We start from the raw sequence: 25,619 nt of genomic DNA on the forward strand, positions 1-25,619 counted from the left end.
GGATTTACAACTTGGATGCGACAGAAAGGAAGGGATTGGCCTTGGGCGTCTTTACTCAAACCCCGGGGGCCTGCTCCACAGCCACTGGGTTATTTAAACAAAGAGCTTGATCTGGTGGCCTGTGGCTGACCCGCTTGTCTTAGGGCAGTGGCTGCCACTGCCCTCTCCCAAAGCTATGAAGTATCACTCTGGAAGGAACCCTCCACCCTTTCCCATGCGATAGGTAGTGGGTGTGACTGGCGGGTGGAAATTTAATCAGATCAAAGCAGCCGACACCAAAGAGCCCATAAAAACTCTTGGATTTATTTATTTTTTAAAGGTTTTATTCATTCATTCATGAGAGAGAGACAGAGAGAGAGAGAGAGAGGCAGAGACACAGGCAGAGGGAGAAGCAGGCTCCACGCAGGGAGCCTGACATGGGACTCGATCCGGGGACCCCAGGATCACACCCCGGACTGAAGGCGGCGCTAAACCGCAGAGCCACCCGGGCTGCCCAAACTCCTGGATTTAAACACCAAAATGGCAACCCTCTTGGGTCCCCTCCTTCCATGGGAGCTTTGTACTCTCGTTTAATAAACTTTGCCATCTGAGGGCTGCTGGCGGGGATGGATGTGGGGGGATGGGTTAACTAGGTGATGGACATTAAGGAAGGACATGATGTAATGAGCACTGGGTATGACATAAGACTGATGAATCACTGAACTCTGCCTCTGAAACTAATAATACACGCAGAAAATAAATAAGTGAACTTTTCTATGATTCAATACACTTTTCTTTGTTGTCCCACGCCCTTCATCTGGTTTACCTCCTCATTCTTCTAAGCGGTGTGGTGTGACCAAGAATTGGAAGCACTAAAGGAAAAGAAACCAGGCCAATCTATTATCAAAAAATATGTTTTCAAAGAATATGTACCAGCATAGAAAATTATTCGTTGATAAATGGAAACATTCTCGTAGTTTAAGTAGCCAAATATTTTTAAAGGAATCCTAATAATAATTTACTTAGCTCTCCTCTAAAAATTATTTTTTTCCTCTAAAATTTTTAATAAACTTCTATTTATATGCCCCACCAGCACTTCCCACATCTCTTTTTCTCTCCTTTTGATTTTCCATAACCCCATGTTATTCTGGAGCCACTTACAGACAAACTATATTCAATATTTTCTTCCCTTTTTCTCAACTGCTTTCCCTTCCTCTCCATCACCTCTGTTTTAAATGACTCCAGTTAATTAGTTTTTCTTTTATTTCCATCCTTCCCAATCTTGAATTTTGCATCTCAAAAGTCCTTCAATCCAGTAGGGCAGAGTGACCTTTTCTCTGGAGGAAAAGCGTGGGAAGCTAGAAGGGAGAAGAAGGAAAAAAAAAGCAGTCAGCATTTGCATTCTATCTTTTGGCAGAGGGAGGGTCACTTCTACATTAAGAATTTTTTATCCTGTTCAGTTATGAACTCCCTAATAGAACTTTAGATACCAAATATTGAAACTTAGTATTCAAGTATTATTGTCAAACTGCACATTGGTTTCAATGTATCAACTTAACCATACTCCCACCAGAAATTCATCATCATCTGTATCTTTATCAACATGAGGTATTTCTTCATCTCTTTCTTTATGTGAAACTAAGAAAAATTATTTTAAGATACTGATACACTCTTATTACATGAACTATATATATGGGCCATATATTCTAGTCCACTAAAGTAACATAAGTAGAAGTGTTAAAATAAAAAAGAATAGGGATCCCTGGGTGGCGCAGCGGTTTAGTGCCTGCCTTTGGCCCAGGACGCAATCCTGGAGACCCGGGATCGAATCCCACGTCAGGCTCCCGGTGCGTGGAGCCTGCTTCTCCCTCTGCCTATGTCTCTGCCTCTCTCTCTCTCTCTGTGACTATCATAAATAAAAATTAAAAAAAAAAATTAAAAAAAATAAAAAAAATAAAATAAAAAAGAATATAAAGGTCTCCCAGATAGAAGGGCCAGGATTTTGCTGTAAAAATAAAAACTTATATTTGAATTGTGTTCTAGGATCCTGCCAATCCCTTATGGTTTATATAGGTATGATTTACATATATCCTAGTTACACTGAGGGGCCAGAGTGCCAAGAAGTAGCCAGTGGTTAATAGGGAATAGGTCAAGAGGAAGGAAACGCAGAAGTAAGGGCTTAAAATTGCTTCCTTGTTTTTGATTTTTAAAAAATTTCCATTTCTAAATATAATGATATTACTAGAGCCCTGCTGCTCTCTTTGATTAACTGAGAAAAGATTAATTGCTACACTTTGCACCTCACTAGATACTTCCTGTAATATCCTGTTTTCTGTTAACTACTTGATAATTCAATTAAAAATCAGTAGAATTATAAGTAAGTGAGATGAAGTCTCATGAGGTCTTAGATGTACTTTAAAATACTTTAGCAACAAAAATAAAGTAAAGGAGGGTAGATGAAGCTACAGTGGCAAAATGTTTATAATTTTTAAATCTGGGTGTTGCATGTATTAATTAGCGTTCAGTGTACGAGCCTCTTCACTTTTGTGTTAGAAATTTTCATAACATTAAAATCACTGGTTACATTGAAAGCAATCAAGCTCTTAGCTTTAAAGAATAGTTTCATGTTCTACCAATGAAGAATTTTTTTGGTGGCATCTTAATTTATCCAGAAGAGTATTGAAAATTTCTGATATCTGAAAATTTTCTCTCTAAAGACAAAAAAAAAAAAAAAAAAAAAAACAAAAAACCTATGCAATGATAAATATCAGATTCAAGACATTTTGGGATTCAGCATACTTAATAGTGACACCAATTTGTACTTGTCACAAGTGAAAAATCTAACTGCTTCTGATACCCAGATTCTTTACTCTTTCCCACCTCCCACCCCACCCCTCTTCTTGTTCTTGTACTTTAGTCTTAGATTTAGCCTTAAACACTCTTTTACTTTACTTTATTTCTCTTATTGATTTACTACAATGGAAAATAAGCTACATAACATCCGAGAGAAAGAGACTCTTAGATCAAAAAGAATTTTAGAAGAACTAGGACAAATAATAAGAATGGTGGTAAATAAAGAGAGAAGACAAAGGAACTAACAGGTTTCAAATCCTCCACTGTGGACCAAGGCAGTATTATGGATATTTTACATATAGCAGAGTAAGACATTTTTTGGCATTGTTTGTAAGAAATGCTTATTATTTATTTCTTGAAGAGTCACTAGAATGGCCCTATTCTTTATATAAATGTCAGGCAGGCAGAGATCTTTAATGAGGGTATAATGCTCTGTAATAAGAGTATAGCAAATATCTTTCATTGCTTCATCAAGTCTCTCACTCACTGTGACTCCTGAAATGTAAAGCTGGTTACTTAGGGCAGAAGTAGATTAATTTGCATAAGGAGCTCAGAGTCTTCTGGGAGAAAATAAACCCCAAATATTCTCTCTGGGGATATCCTATCTTCTCTCTGAGAATGTTGCTGGAATGGAAAAGGCAGGCTTTATTCATCTAAGGGCCAGTGGTAAGGATAGGCAACATGTCTCCTAAAATAAAATTAATGTAGAGAAAGGAGTTTATCTGTCCTGGTGGCTCTAACTCATGACACATAAATAATATAGAAGTAAATAGAGAAAGGGGCTCCTGGCTGGCTGGCTCAGTCACTAGAGCATGTGACTCTTGATCTTAGGGTTGTGAGTTTGAGCTCCATGTTGGGTGTGGAGCTTTTAAAAAAGAAAGAAGTAGAGTAATAAACATATTTATACTGTTTTTCCACATAAAACATTAATTGGTACTTAACATCCTTCCCTTGAATAAGACAAAACTTTTACCTCTCTTTGGATTTTCCCATCCTTCACCCTCTGCTGCATTGAAATTATCTGGAAATTCAGCTGTAAATTATTATTATATTTTTAAAGATTTTATTTATTTATTCATGAGAGATGCACAGAGAGAGAGGCAGAGACATAGGCAGAGGGAGAAGGAGGTTCCATGCAGGAAGCCCGATGTGGGACTGGATCCTGAGACTCTGGGATCACACCCTAAGCCAAAGGCAGACACTCAACCCCTGAACCACCCAGGTGTCCCAACCTGCTGTAATTTTTTTTTCACCATACTTCTACTTTCTTGGGAAAATTACCTATGTATAAACAAGTGTGGCTTGTATTTTAAAATTAAAGGAAAATTATTTGGAGTCCACTCTAGTGGACAAAGCAAGAGGTATTCAAATCTCATACAATCTGCTATAAGTTCCCCAACTTTCTCATGTTAAACCCTGACTTAATTCCCACCTTCCTTTCTTGTCTGAGTAGTTCTCTCCCTTGATTCCCAATACAAGGTGTCATTTTCCCCTTGAAATCTCTCCAAGCATCTCACTTCACAGAGATTCTTTTCTGCCTCTGAATCCCTATTATCTTTACCATTCATTTTCATATTATTTTCTATTGTTACATTTTAAATATATACATAAACTAAAATGGAAGGTATTTGAGAGCAATGACTGTGTTCTAGATCTCTCTGTACTTTCAAAGGGCTTAATGTAGTATTTTAGATACAGGCGAAACATTAGACTAAAACTAATTTGGTCGGAACACATGAGTTCTTCCCCTACCTCTCCTTGGTTCTTTTTAGCTTAGTAACCGTCATGGACAACTGAATGTGAGTCTTATGGCTTTTATTGGTCTACCTAGCAACCAGGAGGGTTCCCAAGGATACAAACCCTGAAGATACACGCTTTTGAAATGGTAATGAATGGAACTAAGGAGGTAGTCCTAAAACAGAGTACATTTCCATATAAACTGAAATCATATATCAATATTAGAACTACTGTATAATCAACTGTGGTTTATGATCTCAGTAGGAACTATTATTGCCCTCTTTATAATCAAACATTTTATTTTAGTCACATCAAGCAAACATCTCTAACTTTTATTTTTAAGATTTTACTTATTTATTTGAGAGAGACAGAGAGGGAGAATATGAGAAGAGAGAAGGAGAAGCAGACTCCCTGCTAGGCCACCCGGGGATCCCCCATCTCTACCTTTTAAAAATGAAATCATGAGGGCTGACTAGAGGGATACCAAGAACAAAATTACAACCAACCATGTTCACATAAGGCAGATTTAACAAATACTGACATTCAGCCATTTTTCTTAAGAAATAAACATTAAAAAGATGAAGCCCTCTAGCCTTGTTTTCCTTTCTCTTTCCCCAGAACAGCTATCCCATAGTTCTATGTATATGTGTATATGTATATTCTTCCTATCCATGTTTATATATATTTTGCCACACATGTATATATCCATTAATACTGTATAATATTATTCTGTATGTTTACGAATACTACACAAATATTATATCATATATAGTATTCTCCAAACCGGTTTTTCATTAAAAGGTATGTGTTTGAGATGTAAGTATGCAGGTACATGCAATGGATTCATTTAGATTGCTACATAGGATTCCATACAGTGAATAATATACAATTTGCTTATATATTCTCTTATTGAAAAGCATTTAGATTATTTCCAGTTTTGGGGGAGCACCTGGTTGGCTCAGTAGATAGAGCATGGGACTCTTGATCTTGGAGTTGTGAGTTCAAGTCCCATGTTGGGCACAGAACTTACTTTAAAAAAAAGATTGGGGCACCTGGATGGCTCAGCTCGTTAAGCGTCCAACTCTTGATTTCAGCTCAGGTCATAATCTCATGGGTCATGGGATCTAGCCCCAGTCGGGCTCAGAGCTCAGCAGGGAGTCTGCTTGAAGACTGTCTCCCTCTGCCTGCCCCCACACATACATGGGCTCTCCTGTGTTCTGTCTTTCTCTAAGATAAATAAATAAATCTTAAAAAAAAAAAAAAGAGATTATTTCCTTTTTTGTTTTTTTTTTGGAAATTAAACCAAAAGAGCAGCAGCAAATGTCCTTGCACCTGACTTGACATGCATGAGATCCTTTTAGTATAAATATTTGAACATGAAATAATGTTAATGTGATAAATCATTACAGATTTTCTGATGTTAGATAGACAATGCTTATGTTCATGGAATAAACCTTATTTGGTCATGACTTTTTTTCAAGCTTTATTTATGACTTTGGCTCCGTATTCATAAGTGAGGTTTGTCTATGATGTTATTTTCTTGTAGTGTCCTTACTTTTGTTACCAAGGTTATAGAGCCTTCTAAAATAATTTGAGGAGCTTTCCCTCTCTGTTTCTAAAATAGTTTGATTACAGGAGAATTTATCTCACATTTAAAAAACACTGAGGTAGGATGCCTGGGTGGCTCATTGGTTAAGCGTCTGCCTTGGACTCAGATCATGATCTCAGGGTCCTGGGATGCAGCCCCACATCAGGCTCCCTGCTCAGTGGGGAATCTGCTTCTCCCTCTTCCTCTGCCTTCCCTCCTCCCCCCGTTTATGCATGCACACTCCCCTCACTCTGTTCTCTCTCAAATAAATAAATCTTTTTAAAACAAACACTGAAGTATTCTTTGTTTTGTTGATATTTTAGATTTTTCAAATACTTTTTTCAATAAATACTGCAAAATTAATTTTTTTAACATTTTATTTATTCATGAGAGACACAGAGAGAGAGGCAGAGACAGAGGCAGAGGGAGAAGCAGGCTCCCTGTGGGTAGCCTGACGGGACTCCATCCCAGGACCCTGAGATCAGAACCTGAGCCAAAGACAGACACTTAACCACTGAGCCAACCAGGTGCCCTACTTTTTTCTTTAAAAAAAAAATTTTTTTTTTGAGAGTCAGAGAGGGAGGAAGAGAGGAAGAGAATCTCAAACAGGCTCCCCGCTAAGCAAGGAGCTTGACATGGGGCTCACTCCCATGATCCTGAGATCATGACCTGATCTGAAACCAATAGTTGGACACCTTAACTGGTTGAACCACTCAGGTGCCCCTATTTAGTGTTCTCTTATGTAAGAATCCTGAGGTGACTAGACCAAGTTTTCTGGCTGGTTTTGCTCTAGACAGTCATTAAATGGATCTTAAACTTTGCATGCGGTATCTTCGCCATTGCCTAGGGCAAGCTTTTTTTTTAATTGAAGAATAATTGGCATACGGTATTTTTTTTTTTAATTTATGATAGTCACACAGAGAGAGAGAGAGAGAGAGAGAGAGAGAGGCAGAGACACAGGCAGAGGGAGAAGCAGGCTCCATGCACCGGGAGCCCGACATGGGATTCGATCCCGGGTCTCCAGGATCGCGCCCTGGGCCAAAGGTAGGCGCTGAACCGCTGTGCCACCCAGGGTTCCCTAGGGCAAGGAATCTTTTTTTTTTTTTTTTTTTTTTTTTTTTTTTTTTTTTATGATAGTCACAGAGAGAGAGAGAGAGAGAGAGAGAGAGAGAGAGAGGCAGAGACACAGGCAGAGGGAGAAGCAGGCCCCTTGCACCCGGAGCCCGACGTGGGATTCGATCCCGGATCTCCAGGCGCGCCCTGGGCCGAAGGCAGGCGCTAAACCGCTGCACCACCCAGGGATCCCAAGGGCAAGGATTCTTAACGATTTTTGTGCTATAAACTCCTTTGGCACTCTATTCAAGTATATAGACTCTCTCTCAAAATGATACATAAAGTAAAATACATTTTTTAATGCATAAGATGAAATACATTTGGATTTAAGGGAAACAAAGTATGCTGGATTATAGTTATCAAAATAGTTTCCTAAGTAGTTATATAATAATAAGTAGACTTAATTCACTAAATGACACACTCTAACAATGGGTCTAATAATAACCATAACTTTGAAGTATGCTTAAGTATAAATGATATTTAGAGATATCTGAAAAAAATGTAATATGATATGAAAATATTTTTATTTATTTTATTTATTTATTTATTTAATTTTTTTTTGAAAATATTTTTTTGAGTAGGAAATTCATAGGTATTACTAATACCACAGTGTGATTTGTTGTCTACATTCATAATTGAAGAAAATATTAATTTAGCTAGAGGCTAGTGATGACAAGGATGGTAATATTTTCCTATCCAAGTTCATGAACCAAAGATTAAGAACCCCTGCCCCTAAGTGTGTCTTTCACTAGAAGCTGAGTCTTAGGCAGTGATCTCACAAAAAGGGGGAAGAACATGAAAAAGTGTACACTCACTGTCTTATTTATTTATTTTTAATTTTTTTGCACACTCAGTGTTTTGAAGTTCTGCTCTGAAAGTGGTATATATTACTTCTGCTCACTAGGACTTAGTCATTGGCCACTGCTAGCTATAACATAAGCTGAGAAACACAGTCTTCGACTAGGAGCCACATGTCCAAATACAACTGTATTACATAGTAAGTTAGTAATTGGCAATCTCCTCCATGCTCTTATAAGAAAAAATAATTTTTACAAGTTTTAACTTATAAACAGATATATGGCAGGGTGGGATTCCCTGAGCATTTCTTAGTGTGTAAACTTCATAAGCATTTTAAGCATTTTTATGTTTTAGTTAGATGAAATATATTTTTAAATTGCAAACCAAAAGCATATAACCTAAGCTAGGGTGGAAATGGAATTAGCTCACCACAAAGTTGTGAATTAGGTAAAATTTATTTCTGTCTTTCTTTTTTTAAGATTTTATTTATTTATTTGAGAGAGAGTGTGTGCACAAACAGGGGGAGCAGTAGTGGGGGGTTGGGGGGGAGCAGGCTCCTCACAGAGCAGGGATACCAATGTGGGGCTCCATCCCAGGACCCTGGGATCACGACCCGAGCCAAAGGCAGACGCCCAACCGACTGAGCCACCCAGGCACCACTATTTCTGTCTTTACATTTTCATTTGTACACCTGTTTTAAAATATCCTCTCCTCTTCTCTCCCGTTTTAAGAACCTGCATCTTTTAGCCTTTATTTCCATTTTATTTTGAACATTTTCAAACATACAGAAAAGTTGAAAAAATAGTATAATACCTATATATCCTCCACCTAGATTCAAAAAATGTTAATTTTTAACATTTACTTTATCTCTCTTAAATTTTTTTTCAAAGATTTTATTTATTTATTCATGAGAGACACAGAGAGAGAGAGAGAGAGGCAGAGACACCTGCAGAGGGAGAAGCAGGCTCCATGCAGGGAGCCTGATGTGGGACTTGATCCTGGGACTCCAGGGTCACGCCCTGAGCTGAAGGCAGATGCTCAACCGCTGAGCCACCCAGGCATCCCTATCCCTCTTTATTTTATATTTATATACACATTTGTCAAGAGATGTATATATACATCTGTGAATGCACAGATATGAGGTGGGCCTTTCCACAATGTAGGCTTTCCTAAGTCATAAAGCAAGGCTGAAGTAATTATAAAACAGTTTCAGGATTCCAAACTCAACATTTTGTTATGCATTTAATTTGGTTTCATGCACATTACACAAAGCAAAGCACAATACAAAGTCACACAACAAACAAGATACAACAAGAGGCGAGGAGTTAGCCCATGAGTACACAGTTGAGATGAGGTCCAGGTCCAGTGTGTACTGTTTATTATGCTCTAGCAGTGGAGGATCTCTATTATGTTCAGAGATCAATCAGGCAGAGGCTTTGGCACCAGTTGCCTTTTCAATGTGGTCAGATGTGAAAGGGTCAGTATCTGGAGTCTATTTGCTGCAAAAGTCCTTCCTTTTTAAAGGAGTTTAATCAGTCTTGGGCCTTTGCAGGCCTCTTCTGGTTCTTCCCCTTATCATTATGGGGCATCGATGGGGCGTCTGTGCTGATTTCAGAAATAACCAGTCTTCCAGTCTTAGCTGCTACGCCCTTGGCTACATGACATGAGTCATTGCTTGACGTGAATGATCCATCTTGCTCTCTACAATATTTTTAAACAATTTGAATGTAAGTTTCAGATATCATGAAACATCCTCCCTAGATACCTCTGCATGTATCTCCAAAGAAATAAGGACATTGCCCCATATAATTATATTATCACTCTTAAGAAAATTAACAATATGGGGTGCCTGGGTGGCTCAGTCAGTGGGCATCTGCCTTTGACTTGGGTCATGATCTCAGGGTCCTGGGAATGAATTCCACATCAGGCTCCCTGCTGTATGGGGAGTCTGCTTCTCCCTCTCCCTTTGCCGCCCGACCCCCGCCCCACCCCTTATGCTTGCTCTCTCTCTCAAATAAATAAAATCTTTAAAAAAAGAAGAAAATTAACAATAATTCCCTAATATTTAATATCTTTTCCATATTTAAATTTCCTAATCATTTCAAAAATGTTTTGGATACGGGTGCCTGGCTGGCTCAGTTGGTAGAAAACGTGACTCTTGATCTCATGAGTTCAAGTCCCAAATTGGGTGTGGAGCCTACTTAAAATAAAATTTTTTTAAAGATTTATTTATTTATTTATTTATGATAGACATAGAGAGAGAGAGAGAGAGAGAAAGGCAGAGACACAGGAGGAAGGAGAAGCAGGCTCCATGCGGGAGCCTGACGTGGGACTTGATCCCGGGACTCCAGGATCGTGCCCTGGGCCAAAGGCAGGTGCTAAACCGCTGAGCCACCCAGGGATCCCCAAAATAAAAAAAATTTAAAAATGCTTTGTATAGCTAATTTTTCTCTAATATGCATCTTTTAGTTTTCAACTTTGAATGAAGCTCCTTAACATCTAAGTAATATCTGTGTTTATCTAGACTTATTTCTACTTGTGCATCCAATTAATACAAAGACAGGAAGGAGAAGACTTGGGTTTTTTCCATTTTATTAAGTGGATCTTTTGCTTGTACCTAATATTAAATTAGACCTCATGCTGTTGCTAAAAGGATACAGGTCTTAGTTACTTTAAATAGGATAAGGTAGATTACAGGGTATTCTGGGACTATCTGTGCCCATTTTAGGCCACACTTGACCTCTTAGCTTTCTTTTCAATTTTCCAAGATTTTCAAGATTCTACCAATGTTTATTGACTAGTCAATATGTGCTAGTGACATATAATTAAGATAGACATGGTCTCTGCCCTCAGGGAGAGAGATCACTTAATAGTTTCAATAAAAAGAAAACAATCATGTTTATTGAAAGTGTACTACACAAGAGGCTCAGAATTTGTATTCCCTTTAATCTTATCCTGCAATCTTCTTGCATTCCCTGGCCCTGAGATCTCCACATGTCAGACATCTGGGTGTCATTATTACACACCATCTCCTCCCTGTAGTGTCAGCCTGGTGTTCCAATTTTCCAATCCTGCAGCATTGGTGTTATATTTTCACCCCTAAAGCACCAACATACAAGTTCTAGGCACAATGGTTCTGGAGCCTCAAGCCCTTTGGCCCCAAGACTCTTAGATTATGACTGTGAGGATCCCTGGGTGGCGCAGCGGTTTGGCGCCTGCCTTTGGCCCAGGGCGCGATCCTGGAGACCCGGGATCGAATCCCACATCAGGCTCCCGGTGCATGGAGCCTGCTTCTCCCTCTGCCTGTGTCTCTGCCTCTCTCTCTCTGTGACTATCATAAATAAAAAAAAAAAGTCTTTAAAAAAAAAAAATTATGACTGTGAAAAAGAAAGTAACTGCTCAAATGTTTTAGTCAGTTACTGCTGCAACAATGCTGCAGAATACACCACTCCAAGCTCAGTGGTTTAAAACTACAAGCATTCAAAAATAAATAAATAGGGGTGCCTGGCTGGCAAATAGCATGTGACTCTTGATCGAATAGCACGTGACTCTTGAACTTGGGATTTCGAACCTCACACTGGTGTAGAAATTACTTAAGAATAAAATCTTAAAAAAATAAAAAAATTAAAAAATAAATATAAAGCTACAAGCAATCATTTTTCTCTTACAGGTCTGTGGGTTGCTTGCTCCTTAGCTCTTCTAGGCAAGAATTCTTTTTTTTTTTTTTTAATATTTTATTTATTTATTTGTGAGAGACAGAGCGGGGGCGGGGGGGGGCAGAGACACAGGCAGAGGGAGAAGCAGACCTCATGCAGGGAGCCTGACCTGGGCTTGATCCCAGGTCATCCAGGATCAGGCCCTGGGCTAAAGGCTGCGCTAAACCGCTGAGCCACCCGGACTGCCCAAGATTCTTTTTTTTTTTTTTTTAAGATTTTATTTATTTATTCATGGGAGTGCAGAGAGAGAGGCAGAGGGAGAAGCAGGCTCCATGCAGGGAGCCTGATGTGGGACTCAATCCTGGGACTCGATCCGGGACTCCAGGATCACGACCTGAGCTGAAGGTAGACACTTAACCTCTGAGCCACCCAGGCGTCGTCCCTCTAGGCAAGAGTCTTATCTCTGATCTCTGGGTTCCAAGTTCCAGGTTGCAGGTTGGGTTCAGGAATGCTCCATATGATTCTACAGCAGCCATTCAGGTCAAATCACCACAGCACAACAGGACAAGATAAGCTTTGCATACATCTAAAGCCTGTGCTCACATAATTTACTATTTCATCATCATATACTGTTGATTAAAGCAAGTCACATGGCTATCCCACAAATCATTAGGACAGGGAAATAGAGTCTATGCGAAGTTGGAAGGAGAGTGGAGTGAATTTTTGTGGAACATAATGTATTACACCAAGATTTCCAGGAAAAGAGGCACAGAGGGGGGCAGGACACAGAAAAGCTGAATTCTGGGCATGATTAGAGATGGAAAAGCCCACCCCCCCCAACACTACCTATCAGGAGATAATATGGAGGACCCACCTCAGTGAGTGTAATGATAATAGTGATGAAATAATATATCATAAAAAATTCATTGATCTAGAGTGAAAACTAAAATACTAGAAATAAAATAAAATAATATATTTAACAGCTATTTTGCAGAAATTAACAGGAAAAAAAGATTAAATAAAAGGATAGATTAGATTGGATTAAAGAGATGGATAAATCCAAGATTTTTTAAATTATTTATTTATTTATTTATTTATTTTTGTATATTTTTTATTGGAGTTCAATTTACCAACATATAGTATAACACCCAGCGCTCATCCGGTCAAGTGTCTCCTCAGTGCCCATCACCCAGTCACCCATCCCCCCACCCAACTCCCCTTCCACTACCCCTTGTTCATTTCCCAGAGTTAGGAGTCTCTCATGTTCTGTCATCCTCACTGATATTTCCCACTTATTTCCTCTCCTTTCCCCTTTAATCCCTTTCACTGTTTTTTATATTCCCCGTATAAGTGAAATCATACAATGTTTGCCCCTCTCCGACTGACTTCACTCAGCATAATACACTCCATTTGAAACCACTGGAAGCAAATGGTGGGTATTTGTCGTTTCTAATGGCTGAGGAATATTCCATTGTATACATAAACCACATCTTCTTTATCCATTCATCTTTCGATGGACACCGAGGCTCCTTCCACAGTTTGGCTATCGTGGCCATTGCTGCTATAAACATCGGGGTGCAGGTGTCCCGGCGTTTCGCTGCATCTGTATCTTTGGGGTAAATCCCCAACAGTGCAATTGCTGGGTCTTAGGGCAGGTCTATTTTTAACTCTTTGAGGAACCTCCACACAGTTTTCCAGAGTGGCTGCACCAGTTCACATTCCCACCAACAGTGTAAGAGGGTTCCCTTTTCTCCGCATCCTCTCCAACATTTGTGGTTTCCTGCCTTGTTAATTTTCCCCATTCTCACTGGGGTGAGGTGGTATCTCATTGTGGTTTTGATTTGTATTTCCCTGATGGCAAGTGATGCGGAGCATTTTCTCATGTGCTTGTTGGCATGTCTGTGTCTTCCTCTGTGAGATTTCTCTTCATGTCTTTTGCCCATTTCATGATTGGATTGTTTGTTTCTTTGCTGTTGAGTTTAATAAGTTCTTTATAGATCTTGGATACTAGCCCTTTACCTGATACGTCATTTGCAAATATCTTCTCCCATTCTGTAGGTTGTCTTTTAGTTTTGTTGACTGTTTCTTTTGCTGTGCAGAAGCTTTTTATCTTGATGAAGTCCCAATAGTTCATTTTTGCTTTTGTTTCCCTTGCCTTCATAGATGTATCTTGCAAGAAGTTGCTGTGGCCAAGTTCAAAAAGGCTGTTGCCTGTGTTCTCCTCTAGGATTTTGATGGATTCTTGTCTCACATTTAGATCTTTCATCCATTTTGAGTTTATCTTTGTGTATGGTGTAAGAGAATGGTCTAGTTTCATTCTTGTGCATGTGGCTGCCCAATTTTCCCAGCACCATTTATTGAAGAGACTGTCCTTTTTCCAGTGGATAGTCTTTCCTGCTTTAAGGTTTTTTTTTTTTTTTTTTTTTTTTTTTTAGATTTCATTTATTTATTTGAAAGAGAAAGAGAGCACACAAGCAGGGGGTGCAGGAAGCAGACTCCCTGCTAAGCAGGGAGTCTGACATGGGGCTTGATCTCAGGACCCTGAAATCATGATCTGAGTTGAAACACTTAACCACCTGAGCCATGCAGGATCCCCAATCCAGGATATTTTTGTATACAAATCTATGTGACTTCTTAAAGTACAATAAACAAAATCCAGAGAGTTGTGAGGGGTCTGAGAAATAATCAGTGGTATTGTGATTTTTTTTTAAAGATTTTTATTTCTTCATGAGAGACACACAGAGAGAGAAAGAGAGAGGCAGAGACACAGGCAGAGGGAGAAGCAGGCCCACGCAGGGAGCCTGACACGGGACTCAATCCCGGGACCCCAGGACCACGCCTCAGGCTGAAGGCAGGCGCTAAACCGCTGAGCCACCCAGGGATCCCCCGATATTGTGATTTATAATAAAAAAATATATTTGGTCTTTGTCTCATTCCTGGCACAGAGCTCCTGAAACCCTTGTAAATTCCTAAGAGATAAGAGCACTGGGAGAATCTTTTGTTCTAATGAGGCAACTCTAGGTGGGCTCCTGGATGGCTTCTGGATGCAGGCTGATAAGATTAAGCTATGATTGGAAATTTGGAATTTTCAGCCTCATACCCCACACACCAGGGGAAAGAGGCTAGAAATGGAGCTAATTATTGATCATTAAATATATGAGGAAGCCTCCATAAAATCCCAAAAGTATGGAGTTCAGAGTGCTTCCAGGGCTGCTGCATATATCCACATACCCCAATTCTACAGAGACAGAAGCTCCTGTGCTCAGGGTGCTCCCATACCTCACCCTATGTATCTCTTCATCTAGCTTTTCATCTGTATCTTTCATCAAACTACTTAATAAACTAGTAAACATGTTTCATTGGGTTCTGTAAGCCACTTTATTGAATTAACTGCACCAAAGAAGGGGTCATGGGAACCTCAGACCTATTGCCAGTCAGAATCACAGGTGACAAACTGGACTTGTGATTGGCATTTGAAGTGTGGTGGGAATAGTTTTGTGGGACTGAGGACTTAAGCTGTGGGATCTGATGCTATTTCCAGGTAGATAGGGTCAGAATTGAATTAAATGAAATCGTAGGACAGCCAGCTGGTGTCAGAGAATTGCTTGGAGTGGAGAAAAAACTCCCACACTTTGAAATTGGGTGCAGAATCTTAATCTTCAAAAATAACTGTCAACTATTCTTCTCAATCCTATGCAACACATGATGGTTCTCTCATCCAGATTGTCTTGTGACTTGTTTTGACCAATGAACTATGGGCAAAGTTATACTGTGCAGTTATGCACTTTTCCTTTAAGGGGTCATCTTGAACATTTCAGCCTCAACTGAGCTCCCAGCTGAACGTAGCTGTTAGAGTAATCCTACTCAATACCATATTAACAGATTTGCTATTCACTTCAGTCTAGCCAACTCACAGGATCATGAGAAATTCTAAAGTTTTTAAGCCATTAAGTTTGGGGATAGTTTGGTACTCAGTAATAGATACTTCATAGAGAAATTGGTACTGGGCATGGAGTTCAGTTATAATAAAAAGCATAAAATATGCAGTGTTAGCTTTTGGACTGGGTGGTGGGCAGAGAATGGACAGATACAAGGACTGTATATTGTAAAAGCCTGGAAAAGCAGTGAGGAGACTGTTGATAAAGACAAGACAAATATCAAAAATAATATTTAGTGGAAATTGGCAAAGATTTTATTACTGGAGACTAGAAAAAGAGAATCCAAAGTATGTAGTAGTAGAACAATTAGCAAGCCTGCCATCTGAGTAGCTTGGAAGAGAAAAGTATTCAGTGAACCTATAGATTTATTTGTGGAGATTTCCAGACAGAACATTAAAAGCATCAATTGGTCTCTTTAGCAACAACATATGATAAAGTATTACAAGAGAAAGAGGAGGGTAAAAAGGGATTGTTCAGTTTGCAAGTGGAATTTAAAGGACATACACAAGGCTATGACAGTCTTTCCAGTAAGCAAAGATGTCTCAAGGCAAGAAATGTCTTCAGAACAAAGTTAAAATGCAGAGTTCTGCCAGTAAAACACAGTCACAATCAAGGCAAGTGCAGCTGTAAGACCTTTAGTTAAGGCTTCAAAACGAGGGATGCCTGGGTGGCTCAGCGGTTGGGTGTCTGCCTTTGGCCTGGAGCGTGATCCTGGAGACCCGGGATAGAGTCCCACAACAGGCTCCCTGCATGGAGCCTGCTTCTCCCTCTGCCTGTGTCTCTGCCTCTCTCTGTGTGTCGCTCATGAATAAATAAATAAAATCTTGAAAAAAAAACAAAAAAAACAAGACCTCAAAATGAGAGGGTACCTGGCTGGGTCAGTCAATAGAGCAGGTGACTCTTGATCTCAGGGTCATGAGTTCAAGTCCCATGTTGGCTGTAGCACCTGCTTAAAAAAGGGGGGGGGGAACACTTGGGTAGCTCAGTGGTTGAGCATTGCCTTTGGCTCAGGTAGTGATTCTGGTGAACCTAAGTGAATCTTAAAAAAAAAAAAAAGACTTCAGAATGACTTAAGGAAGTGTCTTGTAAATTCATAGATTTCTATGGAAAGGTATTTCTAAGAATCATAGGGGATCATCCCATAGTAGCCTAATATGCCCCAAGTAGAGAAAGGGCCGTCTTGTTTTTTTTTTTTTTTTTAGATTTTATTTATTAATTCATGAGAGACACAGAGAGAGAGGCAGGCAGAGACACAGGCAGAGGGAGAAGCAAGCTCCATGTAGGGAGCCCGATGTGGGACTCCATCCGGGGACTCCAGGATCACACCCTGGGCGGAAAGCAGGGGGCCAAACCGCTGAGCCACCCACGGATCCCGAGAAAGGGGCTATCTTGCAAACAACTATCAAAATGGCTTTTGAAGCCCATATAGAATGAACCCCCAAAAGATTTTTTTAAGGTTTTATTTATTTATTCAGGGCTAAACCACTGAGCCACCCAGGGATCCCCCCTGAAAAAGATTTACATACAACTTCCAAAATCATTAAAAGAATTGTCCCAGCAAAAGCATCATTATCTTATACCAAGGGATAAAGTTAACTTTGAAAGAAGCCTCTGGGCCCAGACCTTTTTTTTTTTTTTAATTTTATTTATTCATGAGAAACAGAGAGAGAAGGAGACTCCATGCAGGGAGCCCGACGTGGGACTCGATACCAGGTCTCCAGGATCACACCCCTGGTGAAAGCAGCGCTAAACCACTGAGCTACCCTGGGCCCAGAACTTCTGATGGAAGAAAGCAGGCTGTGAGAATTACTTATAGAAAAAGAATGATAATTTAGGCAGACCAAAGATAGCACAGAGGCCAAAACCAAGAATCCATAGAACAGTGAATTCAGAAAACTTTCAGAGAACAGAAGTAGGACCCATCTCTGGAGGTTGGGAAATGGCTACATGCACTTCCCAGATTTCAGCAATGGACAGTGACTAGTAGGCGTCTTCTATTTCCTGCTTTTAGGACATGAGCTTCTCTTGTAGTTATCCTATACTTTTCTCACTCATATATATAAGTGTAGTCAGGTGTAGGGCATGGGGAGACAGGTGTTTTTAACTCACAGGTCTCCAGATCAAGATTAACTGAACCTGGGGAGTCTTCTCCACCTTTGGACTTAGATGACAAAAGCTTAGTTTTTTTTTTTTTTTTTTTAAGATTTTATTTATTTGGGCAGTCCCGGTGGCTCAGCGGTTTAGCTCCTGCCTTCAGCCCAGGGCGTGATCCTCGAGTCCTGGGATCAAGTCCCACGTCGGGCTCCCTGCATGGAGCCTGCTTCTCCCTCGGCCTGTGTCTCTGCCTCTCTCCCTCTCTGTGTTTCTCATGAATAAATAAATAAAATCTTTAAAAAAAAATCACCAAATTACTGGGGTGGTTTATTATACAACAATAACTAATGAAAACAGGATATATGAGAATATTTTTGGGATGGTGGGACACATTTAGGGAAATAATGACAATAATTAAGGCTTCAAAAAAAAATTAAGGCTTCAAACATGTTGAATTTGAGATAAGAGTGGGATATATAAACAAATGTTCTGCTATCAAATTTATAATGCCTTTAAGAAGAGTAAAACAAGATTATATATTTATATAATATCTTAACCAATTTATGCAATTATTCACTGCTAATCTATTACGTACCAGGGGTTGAAAGATAATGTATTTCAAGAGACTTAAACTATTTTAGCCAGTTAATAATTTCTGAATATTTTTGTAAATACTGGTAGCTTCTACCAATGAAAAGTAGGCATGACTATTTCTCCACTCTCCTTCCTTCTTTTTTTTTTTTTTTTTCACTCTCCTCCCTTCTTAACAGACTTGATATCAGTGGTATCAAGTCATAGACCAAATTCTGACAAATGCATAAGATATAGGAATGGTCTTTCCTTGACATGAATGCAAAATTCTAAAAAAAAAAAAAATGACTGCAGAATTCTATCTAGAAACATATATTAAGATGGTAAATCTTTTTTTTTTTTTTTTTTTTTTTTTTAAATTTCATTTATGATAGTCACAGAGAGAGAGAGAGAGAGGCAGAGACACAGGCAGAGGGAGAAGCAGGCTCCATGCACCGGGAGCCCGACGTGGGATTCGATCCCGGGTCTCCAGGATCGCGCCCTGGGCCAAAGGCAGGCGCCAAACCGCTGCGCCACCCAGGGATCCCTAAGATGGTAAATCAAACCAAAATCATAGTATTAATATTTTATGGTAGGTTTGAGAATATGCTCTTCATCTTTGGTTTATTTTAGTGTTTTCAGGGGTTTGAAAGATTTAATATTTTATAGATTATCCTCATGATTCTAATATGAAAAGCTTCATAGGGGCAGCTGTGTGGCTCAGTTGGTTAAATATCCAACTCTTGGTTTTGGCTCAGGTCATGATCTCAGGGTTGTGAGATCTCAGGTCATGATCTCAGGCTCCATGATCAGTGCAGAATCAGCTTGAGATTCTTTTCCCCTCCCTCTTCCTCCCCCTGCTTGTGCTCATGTGCTTTTTCTTCCTCTCTCAAATAAATAAATAAATGGTAAAGAAGAAAAGAAAAAGACAACATCAAGTGCTGGAGAGACTATAAAGGAACTTAGGTTTATAGATTTCTGTAGGGAATGCAAATGGTGTGACTGCTTTGGAAAAGTTTAGCTTATTTTATTTTTTTAGATTTTTAAATTTATTTGACAGAGTGAGAAAGCTCAAGCAGGAGGAAAAACAGAGGGAGCCTGATGCAGGGCTCAGTCCCAGAACCCTGGGATCATGACCTCAGTCGAAGGCAGACACTTAACTGACTGAGCCCCCCAGAAGCCTGTAGTTTGGCATTAAAAATTTTTTTTAAAAGATTTTATTTATTTATTCATGAAAGGCACACAGAGAGAGGCAGAGACACAACACAGACAGAGGGAGAAGCAGGCTCCATGCAGGGAGCTCGATATGGGACTCCATCCTGGGACTCCAGGACCATGTCCTGGGCGGAAGGGAGGCACCAAACCGCTGAGCCACCCAAGGATTCCCTGGCATTTTTTAATTTTTAATTTTATTTATTTATTTATTTATTTATTTATTTATTTATTTATTTATTTATAAGATTTTATTTATTTATTCATGAGAGAGAGAGAGAGAGATAGGCAGAGGGAAAAGCAGCCTTCATGCAGGGAGCCTGACATGGGACTCATCCAGGGTCTCCAAGATCACATCCCGGACTGAAGGCGGTGCTAAACCGCTGCGACATCGGGGCTGCGCCCTGGCATTTTTTTTAAGAAACAAAGTTAAGCATACATTTATAGCACAACCCAGCAATTCCACGTTGGTATTTATCCAAAGGGAATGAAAACGTTTCATTTCATTTCATACCTGCAAAAGGACTTGATCCTGAATATTCAAAGCAATTTTATTCTTAATAGCTCTAAACTGGACCCAACCCAAATGTCCATCACGAAGTGAATGGAGGGGTGCCTGAGTGACTCAGTCATTTGGGTGTCTGACTCTTGATTTCAGCTCAGGTCATGATATCAGGGTCGTGAGATGGAACCCCAAGCCGGCTCCGTACTGGGCATGGAGTCTTCCTCCCTCTCTCACTGCCCCTTCTCCCCTTCTCTCTTTTTTTTTTTTTTTTTAAAGATTTTATTTATTTATTCATGAGGGACACAGAGAGAAGGAGAGGCAGAGAGACACAGGGAGAGGGAGAAGCAGGCTCCACGCAGGGAGCCCAATGTGGGACTCGATCCCGGGTCTCCAGGATCAGGCCCCGGGCTGAAGGCGGCGCTAAACCGCTGAGCCACCCGGGCTGCCCTCCCCTTCTCTCTTAAAAAATAAAATAAAATAAAAATAAAATAAAATAAAATAAAATAAAATAAAAAAACCTAAATGGATAAGCAAACAGGTTTCCTTTTATTGCTAAGTAGCATTTCATTGTATGGATGTACCATTGAACGTACTATTTTTGTTTCCTATTCTATCTCTCTCTAAACTAACTAAATAAATCTTTAAAATGGCTATACCGGGGTGGCTCAGTTGATAGAGTATGTGACTTTTTTTTTCCCCCAGGTGCCCTCGGCATGTGACTTTTTTTTTTTTTAAGATTTTATTTATTTATTCAAGAGAGACACACAGAGAGAGGCAGAGACACAGGCAGAGGGAGAAGCAGGCTCCACGCAGGGAGCCTGATGTGGGACTCGATTCCAAGACTCCAAGCTCACGCCCTGGGCCAAAGACAGGCGCTAAACCGCTGAGCCACTCAGGGATCCCCTGGGCATGTAACTTTTGATCTGAGGTTTGTGAATTCGAGCCCCACAGGGGATAGAGAAGTTAAATAAACTTCAAAATAAATAAATAAATAAATAAATAAAATGGCTCTACATTTTGCACTTCCACCAGCAATTCCTAATTGTTATGAACTGAATTGTGTCCCCCCACTCAAATTTATGTGTTGAAGCCCTAAGCCCCCAATGTGAGCATATTTGTACATAAAGCCTTTAAAGATACAATAAAGGGGCGGTGGGTTGGGGCGCAGCGGGGCAGCGCAGCCTGCTCTGAGGCGGCTGGTGGTTGGGCGGGGAGTTGCGAGGGGGGTGCTCAGGGGAGCGGGAGTGGGGGGCGGGGGCGGCGTGCGCGGATGATGGCCAAGTCTTTGGACAAGCTCTACTGGGTCGAGTACGCCTAGGGCGGGCGCGCGTCTTGCAAGAAATGCAGCGAGCGCATCCCCAAGGACTCGCTGTGCATGGCCATCATGGTGCAGTCACCCATGTTCGATGGAAAAGTCCCACACTGGTACCACTTTTCCTGCTTCTGGAAGGTCGGCCACTCCATCCGGCACCCCGACGTGGAGGTGGACAGGTTCTCTGCGCCCAGGTGGGACAACCAGCAGAAAGTCAGGAAGACTGCGGAGGCTGGAGGCGTGACAGGCAAAGGCCAGGATGGAGGAGACGGCAAGACAGACAAGACGCTGGCTGACTTCGCAGCCCAATTCGCCAAGTCCAACAGAAGCACGTGCAAGGGCTGCCTGGAGAAGATAGAAAAGGGCCAGATACGCCTGTCCAAGAAGACGCTGGATCCAGAGAAGCCCCAACTAGGCATGATTGACCGCTGGTGCCACCCAAACTGCTTTGTTAAGAACAGGGAGGAGCTAGGGTTCCGGCCTGAGTAGAGCACCAGCCAGTTCAAGGGCTTTGGCTTCCTTACTCCAGAGGATAAAGAAGGCCTGAAGAAGCAGTTCCTGGGAGTCAAGAGTGAAGGGAAGAGGGAAGGTGTGAGGTGGATGGGATAGATGAAGTGGCCAAGAAGAAATCTAAAAAAGAAAAAGATAAGAACAGTAGGCTTGAGAAGGCCCTGAAGGCCCAGAACGAGCTGATCTGGAACATCAAGAACGAGCTAAAGAAAGTGTGTTCTATGAATGACCTGAAAGAGCTGTTCATCTTCAACACGTAGCAAGTGTCATCTGGGGAGTCTGCGGTCTTGGACTGAGTGACTGATGGCATGGTGTTCAGTGCCCTCCTTCCCTGTGATGGAGGAATGCTCGGGCCAGCTGGTCTTCAAGAGTGATGCCTGGGATCCCTGGGTGGTGCAGCGGTTTAGCGCCTGCCTTTGGCCCAGGGCACGATCCTGGAGACCCGGGATCGAATCCCAGGTCAGGCTCCCGGTGCATGGAGCCTGCTTCTCCCTCTGCCTGTGTCTCTGCCTCTCCTTCTGCCTGTGTCTCTGCGCCTCTCTCTCTCTCTCTCTGTGACTATCATAAATAAATAAAAATTAAAAAAAAAAAAAAAAAGAGTGATGCCTACCACTGTACCGGGGATGTCACTGCCTGGACCAAATGTATGGTCAAAACATAGACACCCAGCTGGAAGAGTGGGTGACCCCAAAGGAATTCCAAGAAATCTCTTATGTCAAGAAATTGAAGATCAAAAAAGCAGACTGGATATTTCCCCCTGAGATCAGTGCCCCAGTGGCAGTTGCACCCCCGCCATCTACTGCCTCGGCGCCTGCTGGCGTGAACAGCTCTGCTCCACCAGGTAAGCTGTTATCCAACATGAAGATCCTGACTCTTGGGAAACTCTCACTAAACAAGGATGAGGTGAAGGCCATGACTGAGGAACTCAGGGGAAAGTTGACGGGCACAGCCAACAGGCCTCCCTGTTCATCAGTACCAAAAAGGAGGTGGAGAAGATGAACAAGAAGATGGAGGAAGTGAGAGAGGCCAGCATCCGAGTGGTGTCTGTGGATTTCCTCCGGGACGTGTCCAATTCCACCAGGAGCCTTCAGGACTTGCTCTCTGCCCATGTCCTGGCTCCCTGGGGGGCCAAGGTGAAGGCGGAGCCAGCAGAGCCTGCGGCCCCTAAAGCCAAATTGGGAACTGCGTTCTCCAAGAACAGCAAGGGCCCCGTCAAGGAGGAAGACGTCAACAGATCTGAGAAGAGAATAAAATTAACTCTGAAAGGTGGTGCTGCTGTTGATCTGGATTCGGGTCTGGAACACTCTGCACACGTCCTGGAGAAAGGTGGGAAGGTGTTCAGCGCCACCCTAGGCCTGGTAGACATCGTGAAGGGAACCAACTCCTATTACAAGCTGCAGCTTGTGATGACAAAGAAAGTAGGTACTGGATCTTCAGGTCCTGGGGCCATGTGGGCACCATGATTGGCAGCAACAAACTGGAGCAGTTGCCATCCAAGGAGGAAGCCATGGAGCACTTTATGAAATTGTATAAAGAGAAAACTGGGGATGCCTGGCATGCCAAGAACTTCACAGAGCATCCCAAAAAATTCTGCCCTCTGGAGATTGACTATGGCCGGGACGAAGAGGCAGTGAAGAAGCTGATGGTGAAGCCTGGCACCAAGTCCAAGCTCCTCAAGCCCATGCAGGACCTCATTGATGATCTTTGACATAGAAATTATGAAGAAAGCCATGGTGGATGGAATATGAGATTGACTCTCAGAATATGCCCTTGGGGAAGCTGAGCAAATGGCAGATTCAGGCTGCGTACTCCATCCTCAGTGAGGAGCAGCAGGCAGTGTCCCAGGGCAGCAATGACTCCCAGATCCTGGATCTCACAAATTGCTTCTACACCCTGATCCCCCACGACTTTAGGATGAAGAAGCCCCACTCCTGAACAATGCAGATTGTGTGCAGGCCAAGGGGGAAATGCTGGCCAACCTGCTGGAGGCCTACAGTTTGCTCAGGGGTGGCTCTGATGACAGCAGCAAGGACCCCATTGACGTCAACTATGAGATGCTCAAGACTGACATTAAGGTGGTGAACAGAGATTCTGAGGAAGCAGAGACCAGCAGGAAGTATGTTAAGAACACTCACCCGACCATGCACAACGCATATGACCTGGAGGTAGTTGATATTTTTAAGATCCAGTGTGAAGGCGAGAGCCAGCACTACAAGCCCTTCAAGCAGCTGCATAACCGGAGGTTGCTGTGGCACGGGTCCAGGACCACCAACTTCACGGGGATCCTGTCCCAGGGCCTCTGGATAGTCCCCCCCACCCAGGCCTGTGATAGGTTACATGTTTGGTAAAGGGATCTATTTTGCCAACATGGTCTCCAAGAGTGCCACCTACTGCCACACGTCCCAGGGAGACCCCATAGACCTGATCCTGCTGGGAGAAGTTGCCCTAGGGAACATGTATGAACTAAAAGCACACTTCACATATCAGCAAACTACCCAAGGGCAAGCACAGGGTCACAGGTTTGGGCATGATGACCCTTGACCCTTCCGCTAGTATTAGTCTGGCTGGCGTAGAAGTCCCTCTTGGAACTAGGATCTCCTCTGGGGTCAACGACGCCTGCCTGCTGTATTACGAGTACATTGTCTACGACTTCACTCAGGTCAATCTGAAATACCTGCTGAAGCTCAAGTTCAACTTCAAGATGTCCCTGTGGTGAGCTGGGGCGAGAGGCTGAGGCATAGCCCGGTGGCAGGGATGAGGATGCCCAGCACCCCGCACTGCCTGACCGGGCCAAGGCCGCCACCCCGCCGCCCGAGATCCACCTCCACTCAGTCTCCTTAGGAAGGATTTTCTATGACTGTTTGCTCACGTGTTAAGCGATGTTTGCCCACTTTTCAAATCCCTTGTTTGTATGGGTCTGGGAGTCGGGCATGGGTGGGGTCCCCCTGCGGCCAGCACCCTGGTGGGGACGACTGACAGTAAGAGAGGAAGGGGGTTCTAGACTAGTCCTGCAGGAAGAACCCTGCGCATCACAATGTCTGCCTTACTCACTGGCTTCCTGGGGGGTGGGGGGAGGTGGGGGTGGAGGGACTATTCCTTCCACCCTTCTAAGTGTTCACGTTTAGTTCAGTTTTGGAAAAATGTTATGCATTTATTTTGAGGTAAAAATAAAAACTAATTTCATACTAAAAAAAATTAAAAATATATAATAAAGGTTAAATGAGTTCATGAGGGTGAAGACCTAATCCAATAGGAGTAGTATCCTTATAAGAAAAGAGACAGTAGAAGTCCACACACACAGAAGAAAGGTCTAGTGAGGACACAGAGATAGGGGAGTGATATAGTGGCCATCTGCAAATTAAGAGAGGCTTCCCCAGAAACTAACCCATCAGCACCTTGATTTTTGACTTCCAGCCTCCAGAACTGTGAAAAAAAAAATTGTTTTAAGTCTCCTCGACATATTCTGTGATAGCAGCCAGAGCAGACTGATATAGGTATATAGCAGCATCATTGTGGTTTTAATTTTCATTTTCCTAGTGATTAATAATCTGATACCTCTGTTTGTATATTTATTTGACATCTCTAGCTCCTCTTTTTTTCTTTTTAAGATTTTATTTATTCATGAGAGACACAGAGAGAGGCAGAGACACAGGCAGAGGGAGAAGCAGAGGGAGAAGCAGGCTCCATGCAGGGAGCCTGACGTGGGACTGGATCCCGGGTCTCAAGGATCACACCCTGGGCTGAAAGAGGCACT

At 41.9% G+C, this 25,619-nt stretch overlaps 2 protein-coding genes and 1 pseudogene across 6 annotated transcripts in view; 1 reads left to right on the top strand and 2 right to left on the bottom strand.

The window, feature by feature from the left end:
- The window catches only part of LOC144297097 (uncharacterized), a 68,288-nt gene that overhangs the window by 17,450 nt on the left and 25,219 nt on the right, over positions 1-25,619 (bottom strand). For 2 of the 5 annotated variants that reach the window (XM_077870781.1, XM_077870780.1), the window contains exons 2-3: positions 1,141-1,337; positions 741-851 (exon numbers count right to left, since the gene is read on the bottom strand). The gene's annotated coding sequence lies outside the window, so the exon portion shown is untranslated. Of the gene's footprint in view, positions 1-740; positions 852-1,140; positions 1,338-25,619 lie in introns of those variants that run through there. The other 3 variants (XM_077870783.1, XM_077870782.1, XM_077870784.1) reach the window with 2 other exon arrangements.
- LOC144297098 (uncharacterized) overlaps positions 9,298-25,619 on the bottom strand; it is a 41,712-nt gene continuing 25,390 nt past the window's right edge. Inside the window, exon 2 of the mRNA XM_077870788.1 lies at positions 9,298-9,769. Coding sequence (XP_077726914.1) covers positions 9,601-9,769 — 169 coding nt within the window. The 3' untranslated portion in view covers positions 9,298-9,600. The remainder of the gene's footprint in view (positions 9,770-25,619) is intronic.
- On the top strand, positions 21,317-24,701 carry LOC144297099 (poly [ADP-ribose] polymerase 1-like; annotated as a pseudogene).

Source organism: Canis aureus, chromosome 25 (assembly GCF_053574225.1).
Source record: "Canis aureus isolate CA01 chromosome 25, VMU_Caureus_v.1.0, whole genome shotgun sequence".
In the NCBI taxonomy this organism is placed as follows: Eukaryota; Metazoa; Chordata; class Mammalia; order Carnivora; family Canidae; genus Canis; species Canis aureus.